General features: G+C 39.8%; 1 protein-coding gene across 8 annotated transcripts in view; it reads right to left on the bottom strand.

Annotated features, from left to right (window-relative positions):
* Positions 1 to 19,635, bottom strand: part of NR2C2 (nuclear receptor subfamily 2 group C member 2) — a 97,984-nt gene that overhangs the window by 25,648 nt on the left and 52,701 nt on the right. For all 8 annotated transcript variants that reach the window (XM_077857729.1, XM_077857724.1, XM_077857727.1 and 5 more), the window contains one exon: positions 1,040 to 1,240. In XM_077857729.1, coding sequence (XP_077713855.1) covers positions 1,040 to 1,240 — 201 coding nt within the window. The remainder of the gene's footprint in view (positions 1 to 1,039; positions 1,241 to 19,635) is intronic.

Genomic DNA, 19,635 nt, shown 5'->3' with positions numbered 1-19,635 from the left:
CCTTTCTTTTCCTTTTTTCCTCCATAGTAGAAAGTCTCTCCCCCCTTAAAACACATGTTTTTTTTTTTTTTTTTTTAAGATTTTATTTATTCATGAGAGACACAGAAAGAGGCAGAGACACAGGCAGAAGGAGAAGCAGGCTCCATGCAGGGAGCTTGATGCGGGACCCGATCCTGGGACTGTGGGATCACTCTCTGGGCCAAAGGCAGACACTAAACTGCTGAGCCACCCAGGCGTTCCTCCCCCGCCTTTTTTAAAAACACATGGGTTCTTAGCAGCATTGTTCATTCACAAGAGCCAAAAGGTAGAAGCACCCCAAACAACCAACAACAGATGACTGTATAAATGAAGTGTGGTCTCTACATATGGTGAAACACTACTCAGCCTTAAAAAGGAAGGAAATTCTGACATAGGCTACAATATGGATGAGCCTTGAGGACATTAGTCAGTAAAATAAACCAATTGCAAAAGAAAAAACACTGTAGGATTCCACTTATGTGAGGTCCCTAGAATAGCCAAAGTCATAAATACAGAAAGTAGGATGATGGTTGTCAGGGCTGGAGGGAGAGCTGGGGAAGAGGACTGACCCAGAGGCAGCAGTTCACAGGAGCAAGTAAGGATAGAACAAAGAGCTGGAGCAGGCCTGACAACCTGGACAAGGCTGTTGGGAGATTTAGGAATAAGTCAGTCATAGGTGGTACCCCTAAGATGTGGAGTGGCCAATAACCACCACCATGTAGCCTTAGGTTAGACAGAATAATTCTCTAGCGGCCTTAGTACCAGCTTGCTCATGCCAGTCTCCCATGGGCTGCTGATTTTCCTGGCTCAACTTCCATCCCATCTGAGCACTGCAGCTGGCGGCCTTCTGGCCCTTGCCACTCACTCGCTGGTTTTTCACTTTAGCCAAAGCGGCAGGTTGCTGTGCTTGCAGGTCCTCAAAGGACCTTTTAGAGACGGATTTGGCCTTCATGGTAGAGGAGGAGTCAGAAACAAGTTTGGTAGCAGAAGTGCTGGAACAAATACCTGTAACAGGCCTTACCTGGATCCTGCCAGGGACAAGGTTGTCCGAGGTGGTGAATATGAGCTGCTTAGCACTGGATGTCTCCGGGGAAGCCAGGATCACCTTCCCAGTTCCAGCTCCATCTGGGCTGGTCAGGATGAACTGCTGCTTGGGGGATCCGGAGGCGTCCACTGCGGTGACTATCTGGATCTTCTGTCCTGTCTGCTGGTCTGTCACAATCTACAAGACACAACATGGAGCCTGCTCTCACGGAGTATCATGCGACTTGTGTACTTGCAGGTGGTGCTCTCAAAGCTGTAACTGCCCAATGCCGTCCTGGAGTCAATGCTGGTCCAAGATGCAGTTTCACCAGTGCATGGTGAAATGAGAAAAATAAAACACAATTGTGAGCTTCTCAGAAACAATTTTCATGGAGCTAATTTTATTTCAGGATCATAGCATTCCGACTATTTTTAATTAAAATGTCCCTTGGGGTGGTGGTGGGGTACTGGCTGAAGGTGGTCAAAAGATACAAACTTCCAGTTTTAAGATAAAAAACGTACTGGGATATAATGTATGGCATGGTGACTGTAGCTAACTCTGCTGTATGGTGTATTTGAAAGTTGTTAAGGACGTAGATCCTAAGAGTTCTCATCATAAGGAATAAACTATTTTTTCTTTCTCTCTTTTTTTTTATCTATATGAGATGATGGATGTTAACTAAATTTACAGTGGTTATCATTTTGTAATATATGTAAGTCAAGTCACAGTGCTGTACACTTTGAACTTATACAATGCTGTGTGTCAATTATATCTCAATAAAATTGGAAAAAGAAAAGCCTTTTGTTTTATGAAATGGAGATAATAACAGATGACAGGTTTAACTTTAAAAAAAAAAAAAAAAAGCCTTGTCCTAGGCATAGTCAAGTCTACCGAAGTCCTGACCCTGATTCCTCCAGAGGCTCCTACTGCTTACTGTTCAGAGGGCCAGCTGTGGGAGTCTGCCTATTTGTAGAGTACCTTCCTAACTGCATCAGTTATGACAGAAATAGTTGCTACATCAAGAGTGACTTGTCATTCCTGCTCATGAAATTCTCTGAAGTTGTTCTACTCCTGTCCTGATATTCTTCAGGCTTAGTGTCCAGCTTGGAGCACTGCCTACCTTCTCCTGGGAACACCAACAGGTCCTCACAGCAAATCGGATTTTGGGGGCCGTTGTGGCTGGGTCTTGGACAAGCAGAGAAGTACTATATCTCTGGCTGGAACTCAGTCCCCTCTACCATACTTATGTGCAGGTCTGGCATCTGTGCCACATCTTGATAGATGCTGACTTGTGATACAGCATTCCCGAATTCAGATAGCAAACTCACAAAGAATCTAGCATAACTGCTTTGCCAACTATCCAATATGGAAAATCAGACAATGCTGGTTGGTTCAAATGAAAATGACAATGATCCAATCAATTAATATATGTTTATTGAGTGTCCACTGTACGTCAAGCACTGTTCTTGGTACTAGGGATAGGGAGATGAACACAACAGAGCTCCTACCTTGTGGAGTTAACCTTCTATGGATACAGGGAGGAACAGACCATGAACACTGATATTGTAGATTATCAGTCATGACAGGTGTCATGAAGAAAACTAAAAAGAATAAATGGACAAAGCATGTCAAGGGGAAGGAGGCAGGGGGGCTGCTTCAGAAAGAGCTCTCTGAAGGAGTGATGTTGAGCAAAGACCTGAATGAAGCAAGAGAGGAAGCCATGCAGATAATGTGGCAAAACATGTTATAGGCTGAGGGCACAGCAAGTTCAAGACCAGAAAGAAGAGCAGCCTGGGAACAAACAAATCCTTAGCTGATGGCGGAGCAAAAATCCCAGCATACCATCATCTGCAACTGAACGGTCAAAGAAATCTTGAAGGCTGAAGAAGAATAGATTTAGAGAGAAATGAAAGGAAGTACCATTCTTTGTACAACCTGTGGCATACATACCCAGAGTCCCATGGAAAAGTAAAACATGAAACAGAAAACTTTAACAATTCTCTTAAAAAAAACAAAACAAAACAAAACAAAACAAAACTTTCCTACCCAGTGCTGAGCTGAAAGACTGCAGACAAACTGGGTGACATACACTTCTCTCAGCTGCCACAGAAGGGACTCCTACCTTAGTTAAAAGGTAACAAGTTGATCTTTACAAGGCCCTTATAACCTTGAGATCTAGGAGTAAAATGTCTGACTTCCTTTTCCTGTCTATCCAAACTTACCTCCTTCCTAAATTACTTTCCCTGTTAAGAAATGAAGTAGTCATGTGACTGAGAGGGATCATCATTCACCAGCTATAATCAAGGCAAGGCTAGTAGAAGCCTTTCACATGTTCAGAGGTGCCACACTCTGCACCTAACCACACACTGTCACTGGCATGTCACTACCTTTGCTGCTATTCCCTGGTACCCCTGGGGGTGGGGCAGGGGTGGGAGGTAGGAGTGACTGGGTCTAGATGGGGACAGCTGCTCTTGGTGACTGTATGTAACACAGCCCAAAGCTCAGATGATTCTTTTTTTCTTCTTTCTCCTAAAGATTCAGGGGCACAGAAAACCCCAGGCTGATCGTTACATAAACAAAAGCCTTGCTGACAAACATCAGCAGGCAGGCTCCTGTTTAACGAGACTAGGAAACATCAAATTCAGGATGTACCCAGACTTATTAAATCTCCTGTGGAGGGGTGGAAAAGAGGTGTTATTGGTAGAATCATGCCGCACCCCCCACCAAGAGATGGTTACATCCTAACTGCCAGGGCCTAGAACGTGACCTTATTTGGAAATAGGAAATTTCAAATGTGATTTAGTTAAGACGAATCCATACTGGATGAGGGTGGGCCCAAACCCAATGACTGGTGTCCTTAGAAGGCCTGGATACAGGAGGAGACTGGAGGGCCATAGCTGCAGGCAAGAACTGCAGAGGACCGCCAGTTACTACTGGAAGCTAGGAAGGCACGGAGGGACGCTTCCCTAGAACCTTACAGACAGCATGGCCCTGGCAATACCTGGAGTTTGGGCTTCTGGGCTCCAGAATGGCCAGAAAATAAATTTTTGTTGTTTTAAGGCATCAAGTTTGTGGTAATTTGTTAAGGCAGCCCTATGAAAGGAACATAAGAGGCAAACTTTAATCTCTTCACTTGGAACAAAATGTTCATATTTTCCTTTCAAACAATAACAAATGGGGGGAGGGAAGGAATCTAAAGAGGGATGTCTTGTTTTCTCTGTGACTTCTTTTTTTTAAGAGAGAGACAGTGAATGGAGAGGGCAGAAGGAAAGGGAGAGAGAATCTTAAGCAGGCTCAATGCTCAGCACGGAGCCCAACATAGGGCTTGATTTCACCACCCTGAGATCATGAGATTATCACTTAAGCCAAAATTAATAGTTGGATGTTTAACTGACTGAGTCACCCTCAGCACCCAGGTGCCCTCTGTGACTCTTTAAGTCCTTCCAAGCCTGGCTACACAGTATTTGCTATAATTCTTGTTTTGTAAACATACATTTATTCCAGTGTGACCAATATATTAGGGAATATCCTGTGCATAATGTAAATCTTGTGTTTATGCATGATTTCTACTGAGAAACCTTGAACACACAGAAAATAACCTCGAGGTGAAGTGAGCTGTGTGGGAATAGCCAGCTCAGGTCATGTGTGTTACAGCTTTTCCCAATTTCAGATCACCCCACTCACTACAACGCAGGAGCTACAATCCTCCCACACCCCCTCTACAAGCAAGTTTCAGGGCTCTTTCAAGGTAAAGTGCCATATTTATTGTAGTCATTATGTATTTCTTAACCATTTAATGTATGTAAAACTGCAATTTAAATTAAATTCATACTTGCTTTCTAATGTGTCACTAACAATTGTTAAATGTTATGCCACTAACTCCATTTGCCCCCATAAGCCCTGTTTCCACTGCAGAATTTTGCACAGTATGGGAATTTTAAGGAACGTGTATGTTACATTATAGCAGAGCTGACTACATACTCTACTGGCCCAAGGCTCTACTTCTACCTCAAAAGGACCTCAATGTGACCTGACTTACTGCCATTCTCCTCCATCTTACCCACTCTGTTACAGCCAAACTAGTATCATCATTTGTGTTGTAAGTAAGAGCCTGGGGGGAGCCTCTGCTAAGCAGTTAAATGTCTGCCTTTGGCTCAGGTCGTGACCCCAGGGTCCTGGGATTGAGTCCTGTGTCCAAGGTCAAAGCTTTCTGCTTGGTGGGGAATCTGCTTCTCCCTCTGCCCTTCATCCTTGCTTGTGACCTCTCTCTTTCTCAAATAAATAAAATCTTAAAAAAGAAAAAAAAAAAAAAAAGAACCTGCAGGCAAAAAACAGCCACTGGATAAATTTTGCTTGACCTCCTAGAGTTTAAAATTTAAAGAACTGGTTGCCAACACCTGAAGATAGAGTATTTACCAGAAAAATCATATTTACAGTTTTTTGACAAGCTGGAACCTGTCCCCATCCTAGCCCCAAGTTTCTCTGTGGTTATCAACTGTCTGTGTATGGCCACTCCTTTAGATGGGGCACAGGCTCTCTGTCTGGCCCTAATTCCCACACTGTTTACCTTTTCTACTGCCACCTGGTCCTAGAAACACAGGTTTGTGATCCTGAAATAGGGTTTTGCAGCGAGAACCGTGAATGGAATGCTCATTCGACTGCTTCCCAACTGGGTCACTGTGGAACAGTTTATATGAGCTTTCTGAGCCCCTGTTTATGTATCTATAAAAAAGGATTACTAGGAAAGTGAAACAGTATGTGTGAAAGCACTTGGTACAAGGCCCAGAACATAAGAGGACCTTGATAAAAGTATTTCCTGCTTTAAGCTCTCACATACTTCTCTCCTCATTGGGAAGCCTCATCTTACCCCTTTCACCTCATCGAATCTCCCACTGACTTAAGCTTACTCACTCACTTGTTCTTTCCTTAAATGCTTACAAAGGGTCTACTCTACACGGGGTACTTTGCTAGATTACTGGCATTATGGAGATGGCTCCTGCTCTCACGAAGCTTTTAGTTTAGTGGAAAAGTGGCAAAAAACAAATAAACAGACCAGCCAGTGAACAATTTACGATGAATGTTAATGAGGGAAAAGATCTGGCTGGACTAGGAGAAAGTGACACAGGCACTTAACTTTTTAGAAAGAGAGGTCAAGGAAAGCTTCTGTGTCAAGGTGGCATTTAATGTAAGATTCAAGGTTATGAAGGCAATCAGACAAAGGCGTAGGGAAAAGTGTGTTCCAGGCAATGCGAAATGTTCTGGCATATAAAAAGCCCTAAGAAGAAGGAACTCTTAGAACTGACATCAGGCCCACTGACAATGAAGAATGGCCCAGGAGCCTAGGAAGGGAGGTGGGCTGGCCCTGGTGGGAGTCAGGATTTCACTGCAAGTACAATAGGAGTCCTTCAGGGGTTTTGCCTTCCCAAATCATGTCTTCAGGTTTCTTATGCTATTTTATATCTGTCTTCTACTATTCTATACACACATTTTTAAATTCACAAATATATATAAAATTTGTCAGATTGTTACAAGCCAGGGTATATTGGAGTATAACAAAGGAGACTAGAAAAGATAATTAAAGGTAAAGGCAAAGAAAATCTGTTAAAAGTTTTTTTGACCTATGCAAAATGGTACATGAATCTTTTACTTATTATAAATTTTAACTCATATGAGTAGTTAGTGCTGCTCACAGGCAAAGATCAAACAAATATATTATCCATTCAGCCTACCTCAATCCCTAGAACACTTATGTAGATAAAATATTTGATAAAGCTTTCCTCCCTGAATAACACAAAACAGTATTTTCCAAATACATTCAGGATTTTAAGTGAGGGAATGATAGGCTTTGCATTTTAAACAGATATTCCTGGATGTTGGATGGAAAAAAAAATGTAAAACAAAAAAAGTGGAAGCTGAATAACTGTTAGCATGTCCCTGCAGGAGCCCAGGTGGGAGCTGAAGATGGTGGCTGTGGGTCTGGAGAGCAGAGGATGCATGTTAGAGGGAGAAGCAATAGCACATGCAGGTGGGTACAGATGTGAAGACTGGAGAATGGAGAACAAGGAATGACTCTCAGGTTTGTAGCCTGAACAATAGCATGTGGAGAGGCGGGGAAGGGTTGGTAGGAATTTAGAAGTCTGTTTTTGGCCTGCCAAATATGAGATGCCCAATTAGATATGTCAAGTAAAATACCAGACAGATGAGTCTGGAGCTCAAAATAGATTTCTGGTTTCAACCTCAATGTAAAGAGCTTAGACGTCATTTCATCTTTACGACAAGAAAAAGCAAGATAAACTGAAAATCAATAACTTTCCTTGGGCTTATCAGAGAACTTGAGTGTGCAGGGCAAACTCCATCCCAAAATCTGGACAGGTGGATTCACAAAGTCTGAGATCTGCTTAGGTGGAGCAGAAGCCAACCTGGAGGTAATTACAACGAATTGCTGGAGACTTAGCACAGACTAGGATGGGAGTAAGAAACTCTTGGGGGCCACAGCCTTAGGAGGGTTAGGGGTTTTAGCTCTAGGAATCCCACTTGGTTCTCAAGGTGAAAAGATGAGAAAGATTTCCCTGGTGGTTCTGGTAGGGGAAGGGGAAGAATTTTTGTAAAATGAATTCAAGGGTTTCTTCTAGAAAATAAACCCAGGCCTATTGCCCAGGGTTGAAAAGACTTTACCTGAATCTTACCAAACCTGGGGAAAGAGCATTTCTTCAACTCCAGGCCCCTTGGACCTTCCCATCTTATAGAGGGGAGAGGGCAAAAAGAGGAATTAATACACCCTTGTAAATGTTACACCTGCAATATGATTTATAAGAAATACATATTTGGTCATTCAGATGACAAAAATAGATTTTTCAGATATATTTAATATTCACTCAACAGTTCCTGAAAATGCTTAAGTCATAAAAGCAAGATGAGTGTCTTATCATTAATGAAGGTGACTTTTGGGACCTCTCCCAAGGGCAGGGGCTGATTGTCAGAAGGATCAACCATGTGATTAAAGGGTTGGAACTTTCAGTACCCCTCCTTCATCAGGGATACGGGTTTGGGGAAGGGGCTGGAGGTTAAATCAGTCAGTGGCTAATTACTTAATCAATCATGACTATGTAATAAAGCCTCCATAAACCGAGGAGAACAGCTTTTTGCCCCATTACAGATATCTTCCATGCTTGGGGAACCAGAACATTTCCATGTGTCACCAAGCTGGCCCCAAGCTTTGCAAGGCTGGCAGCTCCCTTGTTTGGCACCTTGCCTGAGGTATCTCTTCATTTGGCTGGTGATTTGTATCCTTTAATAAACTGGTAAACATGAATAAGTGCTTCCCATGGGCAGCCCAGGGAGCTCAGCAGTTTGGCACCACCTTCAGTCCAGGCAGGGCGTGATCCTGGAGACCAGGGATCAAGTCCTGCATCGGGCTTCCTGCATGGGGTCTGCTTCTCCCTCTGCCTGTGTCTCTGCCTCTCTGTCTCTCATGAGTAAATAAATAAAATCTTTGAAAAAAAAAAAAAAAAGTGCTTCTCTGAGTTCTGTGAGCTGCTCTGGCAAATTAATTGAACCTAAGAAGGTCACTGGAACCTTCCATGTTCAGCTGGTTGGTCAGGAGCCAGGGACTTGTGATTGGTGTCTGAGGTGAGAGTAGGGGGCAGTCTCATAGGGCTGAATCACTAGTCTGTGGAATCTGATGCTATCTCTGCACTGATAGTGTCAGAACTGCCTGGTGCTGTGTATGTGGGACCCCTCCAACCCTGCCCCCAAATTGGAACTGAGTCCTGGAACTCTTTATAAATATAAATAACACTGGCCTACTAAATTCTGAGATTTTATTATAAGATGATAGAATGCTTCCCCTCACCCACACCTTACCACCACACCAACAGGGCTCCAGTATAACAGTAGATTATAGCTGGAAGAGCTTCAAGACACACACCCTCTGAGGAAGAATATCCAAGGAAGCTCAAAGTCAAGAGGAGAGACCAAGACAAAGACACTAGGGGAATCTGAAGCCTCTAGAGGCTTATTTACCTCAGTTCTTATTACCTAACATCACAGATACTGTCTGGTTTTAAAAATGATACACACAAGGCATGCCAAAAGGCAAGAAAAAACACAATCTGAACAGAGAGATAAAACCAGCATCAAGCATCGGAATCAGACTTCAACAGGACACAAATGTTGGAATGACCAAAAAAGGAACTTAGAAAGATCAGTATGTTAAAAGTCTCCAAGGAAAAAGTAGACAACATGCAAGAACAGATGAGAAATGTAAGATGGAAATTCTCAAAAAGCAAGAAATGCTAGAAGTTGAAAACACGGTAATAGAAATGAAGAATGCCTCGATGGGCACATCAATACACTGGATACAACCAAGGAAATAATCAGTGAACTTAAAGATAGGTCACCATGACCTAACTGAAATGCAAAGGTAAAAAATGAGGGAAAATAAACAACAAAAAAACCCAGAACAGAGTATCTAAGAACTATGGGACAATTTCAAGATAGAACATATGCATAACTGAAATAGCAGAAGGAGAATGAAGAAATATTTGAAGTACAAATAGCTGAGAACTCTCAAAAATTAATGACAAACACCAAAGCATAAATCTATGAAGCTCAGAAAACATCAAGTAGATGAAATACTAAACTACTACATCTAGACATACCCTACTTATAAGGCCAAATACAAGTTAAAGACGAGGCTTAATTTTCCCTGCTGAAAATAAAGGAAAAACTTCTTTCCCCTCTTCTTTTTAAACTCTGTCTTCTCCAGATGTATGTAAATCTTTATAATGGTAACACAAGTCTCTTTGTAGTCTCACAACTCAGGAATGTTTTCTCAAGGATCTGGCAGCCATCATTTCGAAATATAAACTTCAAGAGCAATAGTTCCCTTACCTCCTAAGCCTCTGGGAGAGTAAGGGCCTAACTTGGTGGGCACCTTGCTCCTATTTGCAAACTACTTCCCATCATAAAGATTTAAGAACCACCCCGCACCCCCAGTCAAGTCCCCAATAAAGCCGACTAATTAGCACAGGTGGTCTCCATAATTTCCCTGATAAAGTTAGGATCTTGAAAACATGTATGACGTAATGGGTTGTAGGTACAAACCTGCTTGGCTATACAAATGAGTGAAACTCCTTTCTGTCTTTGCAATTTCTTAGAAGACTACCTGTAATGCATATCACATTCTGATTTAATGCTTATTTAAAAAAAAGAAAAGAAAAAAAGGGGCATTTGGCTGGCTCAGCCAGTGGAACACATAACTAACTCTTGATCTTACGGTTGTGAGTTTAAGCCTCATATTAGGTGTAGAGATTACTTGAATATTAAAATTTAAAAAGGAAAGAAAGAAACTTGTTTTTTCTGTTTTCTATCTACCTTTACAGAGAGGTTTTCTGGGTAGGAGAAGATTTTGTTTCTTTTATTTATATTTCCTCAACATATTCAAACTACAGAAAACCACAGACAAAGAGAAAATACTAAAAAAAGCTGGGGGGTGAGGGCAGGGGAGGAGAAATACTTCATCTATAGAGAAACAAGGATAAAATTCAGAGCAGATATCTTATCCAAAACTACATAAGCCAGAAGATAGAAGAATGAAATAGTTCAAATGCTGAAAGAAAGAAACCACCAAGCAGGGATACTTGACAAAAGTATCCCTCAAAAGTGAAGAAAAGTCCATCAGTGGATGATGACTGGATAAACAAATTGTGGTCTATCCATATAATGGGATATTATTCGGTCACGGAAAGGAATGAAGTACTGATTGTGCAAGATCATAGGTAAATGAACATTATGCTAAGTGAAAGAAGCTAGACACAAGAGGTCACATTATATGATTCCACGTATATGAAATGTCCCAAACTGATAAATCCATAGAGACAGAATATAGATTGGTGGTTGCCAGGGGCTAGAGGGAAGGAAGAACAGGGAGAAATTGCTTAATGGGTAAGGGGTTGTATTCTAGATTGATGGAAATGTTTTGGAACTAGACAAAGGTAGTGGTTGTACAACATTGTGAATGTACTAAATGCCAATGCACTGTGCACTTTAAAATGGTTAATTTAAAAAAATATTTTATTTATTTATTTTGGGAGAGAGAGAGAGAAAGAACACAAGTAGCGAGGAGGTATAAAGAGAGAGGGACAAGCAGACGCCTCACTGAGCAGGGAGCCCAATGTGGGGCTCGATCCCAGGACTCTAAGATTATGACCAGAACCAAAGGCAGACACTTAACTACATGAGCCACCCAGGTGCCCCTAAAATGGTTAATTCTATGTCCTATGAATTTTGCTGAAAATAATTTTAAAAACAACAACAAAAAAAAAGTCAAGGAGAAATACTTTCTCAGGCAAACAAAAACTAAGAAAAGTCATCACCAGCAAACCTGCTCTGTAAATAGTGTTAAAAGCTTTTCTTTAGTAAATGATACAGGTTAGAATGTACATAAAGAATGGAAGAGCACTGTAGGAGTAAGTGAAAGCAAAATAAATCCTATTTTTAAATTTCTAATTGATCTAAAAAATAACTGTTTAAGTTAATAATAGTAACAATGTACTGGGTGATTACAGCATGTGGATAAGTGAAATGAATGACAGCAATGTTCAAGGGATGGGAGGGAGGAATTGGAAACACTGTTACATTACATGTGAAACAGAACAGTGTCATCTGAAGGTAGGTTTGTATTAGCTTAAAATAATTACTGTTAATTTCTAGAGCAACAACTAAAAACATTTGTAAATATGTATATTTGATACAGTAAGAGATAAAAGGGATCATATAAGTTCCTCAATCAAAACCAGATAAGGCAGAAAAGGAAGCCTCTGGCAACAAAGAGAAAACAGTTACACACATGGTTAACATTAATTCAAATATATCCATAACCGCTTTAAATGTGGATGGTCTACATATACCACTAAAAGACAAAGACTTGTTTGGATAAAAAAAAAAAGGAAGACTCAAATATAAATTGTCAATAGGAAACCCTAGACACAGGATCCCTGGGTGGCGCAGCGGTTTGGCACCTGCCTTCGGCCCAGGGCGCGATCCTGGAGACCCAGGATCAAATCCCACATCGGGCTCCCGGTGCATGGAGTCTGCTTCTCCCTCTGCCTGTGTCTCTGCCTCTCTCTCTCTCTGTGACTATCATAAATAAATAAATTAATTAATTAAAAAAAAAGGAAACCCTAGACACAAATAGATCAAAAGTAAAGGGATGGAGTAAGACGCCATTAATCAAAAGACAGCTGGGATAACTGAATTTAATTTAAAGACAAAGTAGACTCCAGAACAAGGAAAATATCAGGCATAAAGAGGGGAATTACATGATGATAAACGGGTTAATTCCCAAAAATACATAACAAGTCTAAACATGTATGCACCTAACAACAGAGTTCAAAACACATGAGGCAAAAATGGATAAAACTGCCAAGGAGAAATAGAAAAATCAACTATTATAGTTGTAGATGTCATTGTTTCCCTGTCAGCATGGTAGATTAAGGAAGCAGAAAATCAATAAGGACATAGTTGACTTGGACAGCACAATCAATCAGCCTGATACAATCGACATTTATAAAATAATCCACCTAACAGCAGGGTACACATTCTTCTCAAGCTTTCTTAGAACATTCAATAAGACAGATCACATTCTGGGCCATAAAATACAACTTAAGAGCAGCAGTGTCCACAATAGCCAAACTGGAAGGGGCCATGATGTCCTTTGACAGATGAATGGATAAAGAAGATGTGGTATGTGTGTGTGTGTCTGTGTGTGTGTGTGTGTGTGTGTATACACAATGGAGTATTAGCCATCAGAGAAGACGAATACCCGCTGTTTGCTCTGACATGGGTGGAGCTGGAGGGTATTAGGCTAAGTGAAGTAAGTCAATAGAAGGACAATCATCACATGGTTTCATTCATATGGGGAATGTAAGAAATAGTAAAAGGGATTATAAAGGAAAGGAGGGGAACTGAGTGGGAAAAATTAGAGAGGGAGACAAACTATGAGAGAACTGGAAAATGAACAAAGGTTGTGGAACCAAGCAACCAAGTCTGCTTCTCCCTCTGCCTGCGTCTCTGCCTCCCTCTGTGTCTTTCATGAATAAATAAAAATTAAATCTTAAAAAACAAACAACAAAAACAAAATTACACACAGACACTCAGCTAACATTATACTCAAAGGTGAAAAGCTGAAAGCTTTTCCTCTAATATCAGAATAAGACAAGAATGGCTACTCTTGCTGCTTTTATTCAAGAGTACTGGAAGTTCTAGCGAGTGCAGTTAGGCAAGAAAAATAAGCATCCAAACTAAAGGAAGAAGTAAAACTGTCACTATTTGCAGATGCCATGATATTATGCATAGAAAACTGTAAAGACAAGGGGCACCTGGGTGGCTCAGTCAGTTAAGTGTCTGACTCGATCTCAGCTCGGGTCTTGATCTCAAGGTTGTGAGTTCAAGCCCAACATGGAGCCAAGGAAAGAAAGAAAGAGAAGCCTAAATACTCCACCAAAAACCTGTTAGAACTAATAAGTGAATCTGGCAAAGTTGCAGGATACAAAAGCAACATACAAAAATCTGTTGTGTTCCTATAAACTAATAACAGGCTATCACAAAGAGAAATTAGGAAAACAATCTCGTTTACAATTGCATCAAAAAGAATAAAATACCTAGGAATAAATATAACCATGAAGGTAAAAGACCTGCACACTGAAAATGCTAAGACATTAATTAAAAAAACGGAAGAAAACACAAATAGAAAAATATTCTGCGCTCATATATTGGAAAAATGTCTACACTACCCAAGGCAATCTACAGATTTAATGCAATTCCTATCAAAATTCCAATAGCATTTTCACAGAAATAGAACAAAGCAATCCTAAAATTTGCATGGAACCACAAAAGACCAATAGCCAAACCGACCTTGAGAAAAAAAGAACAAAGCTGGAAGTATGTTACTTGATTTCAAACTATTTTATAAAGCTATAGTAACCAAGATAGTATGGTACTGGCATAAAAACAGACACATTAAATGAATTAAATGAATGGCACAAAAGAAAAAGCCCAGAAATAAACCTACATATATATGGTCAATTAATCTATGACAAAGGAGCTGAGAATATACCATGGGGAAAGGACAGTCTCTTCAATAAAAGAATGATACTGGGAAAACGGGATAGCCACATGCAGAAGAATGAAATGGAACCAGTATTTTACACCTTACACAAAGACCAACTCAAAATCAAGGGAAGACTTGGGGTGCCTGGGTGCTCAGTCGGTTAAGTATCTGACTCTTGATTTCAGCTCAGGTCATAATCTCAGGGTCATGAGATTGAGCCCCACACCGGGCTCCACACTAAGCAGTTTGCTTGGCATTCACTCTCTTCTTCCTCTGCCCTGTGCCAACTCCCATTTTCTCTCTTGCTCAAATAAATAAAATCTAAAAATAAAAAAAATAAAAGGAAGACTTGATTGTAACATCTGAGACCATAAAATTTCTAGAAGAAAACATAAAAAGATGGTAAATTCGACATCAGTTTTGGTGATGATTTTTTGGATTTGACATTAAAGCAAAAATAAACAAGTGAAACTATATGAAATTAAAAAGCTTCTGCACAGCAAAGGACACCATCAAAATGAAAAGACATACTGAATGGGAGAAAATACCTGTAAATTATCTATCTGTTAAGGGGTTAATCACCAAAGTATATTAAAACTCAAATCACTTCAACAGCAAAAAACAAACTGATTAAAAAATAGACAGAGGATCCGAATAGGTATTTTCCAAAAGAAGACAGAAGGTTGGCCAACAGGTACTGAAAAGTTCCTCAACATTACTTTTTTTTTTTTCCTCAACGTTACTAATGATCAGGGAGATGCAAATTGAAACCACATGAAATATCACCTCACATCTGTCAGAATGGCTAGTATCAAATAAAAAAGGAGCAGTAACAAGTGTTGGCAAGGATGTGGAGAAAAAGGAGCCCTCACACACAAACTGGTAGGAATGTAAATTGGTGCAGCCATTACAGAAAACAATGGCTTTAATTTAAAAAAAAATTAAAAACAGAACTATCAGATAATCCAGTAATTCTAATTTCGGGTATCTATCCAAGGAAAACGAAAACATTAACTCAAAAAGATGTATGCATCTCAATGTTCACTGCAGCATATCCAACAGCCAACATATGGAAATAACCTATCAATGGATGAATGGATAAAGAAAATATAGTATGTATGTGTGTATTTATGTGTGTATTTATTTTTATACAATTGAGTATTATACAGCCACAAAAAAGAATGTAATTTTGCCACTTGCAACAATATGAACAGACCTTAAGAATAGTATGCTAAGTGAAGTAAGTCAGGCAAAGAAGACAAAGACAAATACTATATGATCTCACTTATAGTGGTATCTTTAAAAAAAAAAAAAAAAAAGAGCTCATAGATAACAGAGCACAGATTGGCAGCTCCTAGAAGTGGGGAAGTTGGCAGGGGGTGGGGAGGGTGAAGGGGCAAAATGGGCAAAGGAGGTCAAAAGGTACATATTTCCAGTTAAAAAATAAATGTCATGGGGATGAAATATACAGCATGGTGACTATAGTTAATAATATTGTGTTGCATACTTGAAAGTTCCAAGTTGGGCAGCCCGGGTGGCTCAGCGGTTTAGTGCCGCCTTCAGCCCAGGGCCTGATCCTGGAGTCCCACGTCGGGCTCCCTGCATGGAGCCTGCTTCTCCCTCTGCCTGTGTCTCTGCCTCTCTCTCTCTCTCTCTGTGTCTCTCATGAATAAATAAATAAAATCTTAAAGAAAGAAAGAAAGAAAGTTCCAAGTTTTTAGTACAAGAAAAAAAATTTCTAACAATGTATGGGTATGGATGGTAACCAGATTTACTGTGGTGATCATTTCATAATATATACAAATACCAAATCATTATGTTGTATACCTAAAGCTATTATGATGTGATAGGTCAATTACACCTCAATAAAAAAACTTAAACATGGATACACCCTTTCTCCTAGTAGTCCTAGTTTTAGGAATTGATCTTACAGATGTGCTAAATTAGACAGGTAAAAAAGGTTATTCACTGCAGCATCCACAGGATATCAAAATTGCCACTGAAGAGAAAGGGGAACTATTTTTACCACATGGAACTACCTCTAAAAGATGTTAAGACAAAAGAGTGTATAGAAGAGTCTAGACAGAATGTCTACATGCATGAAAAATATGCTGTACATATTTACGCGTGTGCTTTTGCTGTATATGTATAGTCTATCTCTGAAAAAACAAATAAGCAATATGGTAATAGTGGTTACCTTCTGGAAGAGACCTGGGTGATGCAGGGAGATGTACTGTTTACCCTACTTGTTTGGTGTGGTGTAATTTTGTTACAGCAATGAGTACCTGAGAGAGGCCAGAATATCACAGTGAGAAAGAAAACGTCAGATGGTTGTGGACATGGAAAGGACAGAGAACAAACTGGCATTCAAGAAGAGATGTGCAGGAATAAAGAGCTGATAGAAGAGGGAAATAGGTAAGAAGGTGCTTTAAGAGCCCAAGTAAAGATTTCAAACTCTTAAACAGTATATAACAGAAGTCCTTCCTAGTAAAATGTGAAACCTCAATATATAAAGTACACCAAAGAAGTACTTTATCATATATTTTATATAAGCTCAAATTCAAATATTTCCATAGGTCAAAAACTAAATACAATGATGCTCTTAAAACAAACTTGGGCAGCCCGGGTGGCTCAGCGGTTTAGCACCCCCATCAGCCCAGGATGTGATCCTGGAGACCCAGAATCGAGTCCCACATTGGGCTCCCTGCATGGAGCCTGCTTCTCCCTCTGCCTGTGTCTCTGCCTCTCTCTGTCTCTCTGTCTCTCATGAATAAATAAAATCTTAAAAAACAAAACAAAACATGAACTTGAAGTGGGGAGTATAGAGAAATATTTCAAAAACCTTAAAATACACAAAAATGGCAAGAGAAGCTTTATACCAAGGTCTTCCACCAAAAATGAACATGGCAGCACAAGTAAGCATGCCAGATGATCTCCAGTATGTCAAATTTGCTTTATGACATGTTCGAGTGTGTTTTTCATCTACTTTGACTGCTTTAAAAGCTCAATTAAAAATATATATATTTGAACCTAATGTTTATGTCATGTGGGAGGCAATAAAGACAAAATTAGCAAATACTGCATTCTGATGAAAATCTATGAGATTTATTGAGAAGCTACCTTGTGATTGGATGGGTCTGATTAAGCCTCATTCTCAGACAAGTGGGTGCTCTCCTATGGCTCTTCTTACCTCCCTATCTCTTCCATAGCCCCCACCCTAGTCCTCTGTTATCCCCAAAACATGGCTCTAAATGCTAGCCACAGGCTACTCCTCCCACTCTGAGGACTGCCACCCTTCCTGCTTGGCCCCAAAGCCCCTTTGCAGCTACTAGGACGACAAGATACTGATAGATACATGTCTATGTTCTACATCACCTTCTGCTGGCCTGCATAAATAGATATATTGGTCTTGTGCTGTCACCTTATTATCATTATTAAAAACAGTAACATAAATCTTGCTGTGGGAGAAAACAGCTATAAAAGACTTAACTGTGACAACTGATGACAGTTTAGAATATGAACTATGGATTAGATAATATCATGTTTCAATATTAAATTCCCTGATTTCGATAACTATAGATTGTCATTATGTAAGAAAATGTCATTGTTCTTAGAAAATACATACTGAAACATTTAGGGCAAAGAGGTGCGATATCTATTCTCAAATGATTCAGAAAACATGTATGTATATTCACTCAGAATGTTAACAAACAACAGTGAATCTGGGTATATATACAGGATTTCCCAGTACTATTTTCTGTAAGTCTGAAATTACATAAAAATAAAACTTAGCATTTAATCCTTTTAAAGTCTTATTAGGTACTATTATTGTCATTTTATAGCCATAGAGGTTACAGAAACTTTCTCCAGAGTCACATAGCTGAGTGGAGACAAGATTTGATCCCAAGTCTGTTCCATTCAGAGCCAAAGCTCCTCAATGTCACCTAGCCTTATCACCCTTACTGTATCTTTCCCTCCCAGCTTTATCACGGAAGCCACCATTGAGGTTCTAAGCACTGTTATTCATGAAAACACAGCTCCTATTCTCTCTCCAGGCCTCAGGGTGTTGGAGATTCATCACTGAAGTCCGGGCTAGAAACGAAAACTTCATTGAAGCCATCACCACCAACATCAAGAATCAAGGAATCATTCTATAACCTTAACTTTCCTTTAAAACAAAACAAAACACCAAACCTTGAAATACAGTTCAGTTGCACCTAGGGTATGTCCAATTTTATTGAGAGTTCATAATGTAAAGATTTCAACTATATTCACTGTACATAAAACTCTTGCCAAAAGGTTATCTTCCTCAGAGAGACTAAATAAAAGCTCAACACCAAACATCTATTCTACAAGACTTTTCTGTTCAAGGGACCTTACCGCGATCCAGCTGGACAGCAGTGTCACCATGGGCCAAACACCAGCACGTGGGAATAGCCCCACTTTAAGAATGTGGCACTAGGGCAGCCCAGATGGCTCAGCGGTTTAGCACCACCTTCGGCCCAGGGTGTGATCCTGGGGACCTGGGATCGAGTCCCATGTCGGGCTCCCTGCATGGAGCCTGCTTCTCCCTCTGCCTGTGTCTCTGCCTCTCTCTCTCTGTCTCTCATGAATAAATAAATAAAATCTTAAAAAAAAAAAAAAAAAAAGAAATGGAATACTAAAGTGGCCCTTTAGGAAAAGAGAGATTCTTCTCATACCAATATGGGGGAAATGTGCTCTACTCTTGATACTTACTCTAGCTAACTGACAGTTTCCTGGGGAATTTTCTATGTTCTCATCTGCCCTCAGATGTTGTGAGGCCATGGTTAAATGCAGTTAGCTCCTTTTCCAGAGTGGGGAGAGTTATATAGGCAGAATCCTAACATTTACCACACAAAACTATAAAGGACCTACTTTCAAGTCATAATGAACAAATAAGAACAAAATTAAAGAGAATAAATAATTTAGCTATAAAGTTCCTAATTCTGAGGAATAGTTCTGAATTTCCAAACACTCAAGATGTGTGTTTCCTGCTGGTGTGAAGTTAAAATGACTTACATGAGCTTCAGTGTTTATGATAAATTAGTATGCAATACAGACATAATGAGAAAATAATCTTTAACTTCTTTATAATTTTACTTATTAGAACTCTTCTACGCTTAGTTTATAATAGGTAGTCCATAAAAATCACTTTTAAGAGTGGGTAAATGTTACAGAAATTATCTAGTTGTGATATCATACTGTTCACTTGCACTGAGCTTGGAATCAACTATGTATGAAGCCATTCACTCAAATTACCTGTCCTCCCTGGAATTCTCTCAAACTCATGTTATGTTAACTAATGTTTTTTCTGCCACTCATCATTTTTGTTTTTTTTTCACTCTTTTTTTTTTGTTTGGCCTTTTGATTTAGCTTGTTAAGGTAACTTTGAATCTTTAATCTGTGTGTCATCAACATACTATCCCTTCCTCTCAGTGTGTTGATCATGATTTCAATACAC

This window comes from Canis aureus, chromosome 19 (genome assembly GCF_053574225.1).
Source record: "Canis aureus isolate CA01 chromosome 19, VMU_Caureus_v.1.0, whole genome shotgun sequence".
Taxonomy (NCBI): Eukaryota; Metazoa; Chordata; class Mammalia; order Carnivora; family Canidae; genus Canis; species Canis aureus.
This window is presented reverse-complemented; position numbering and strand designations above follow the sequence as displayed.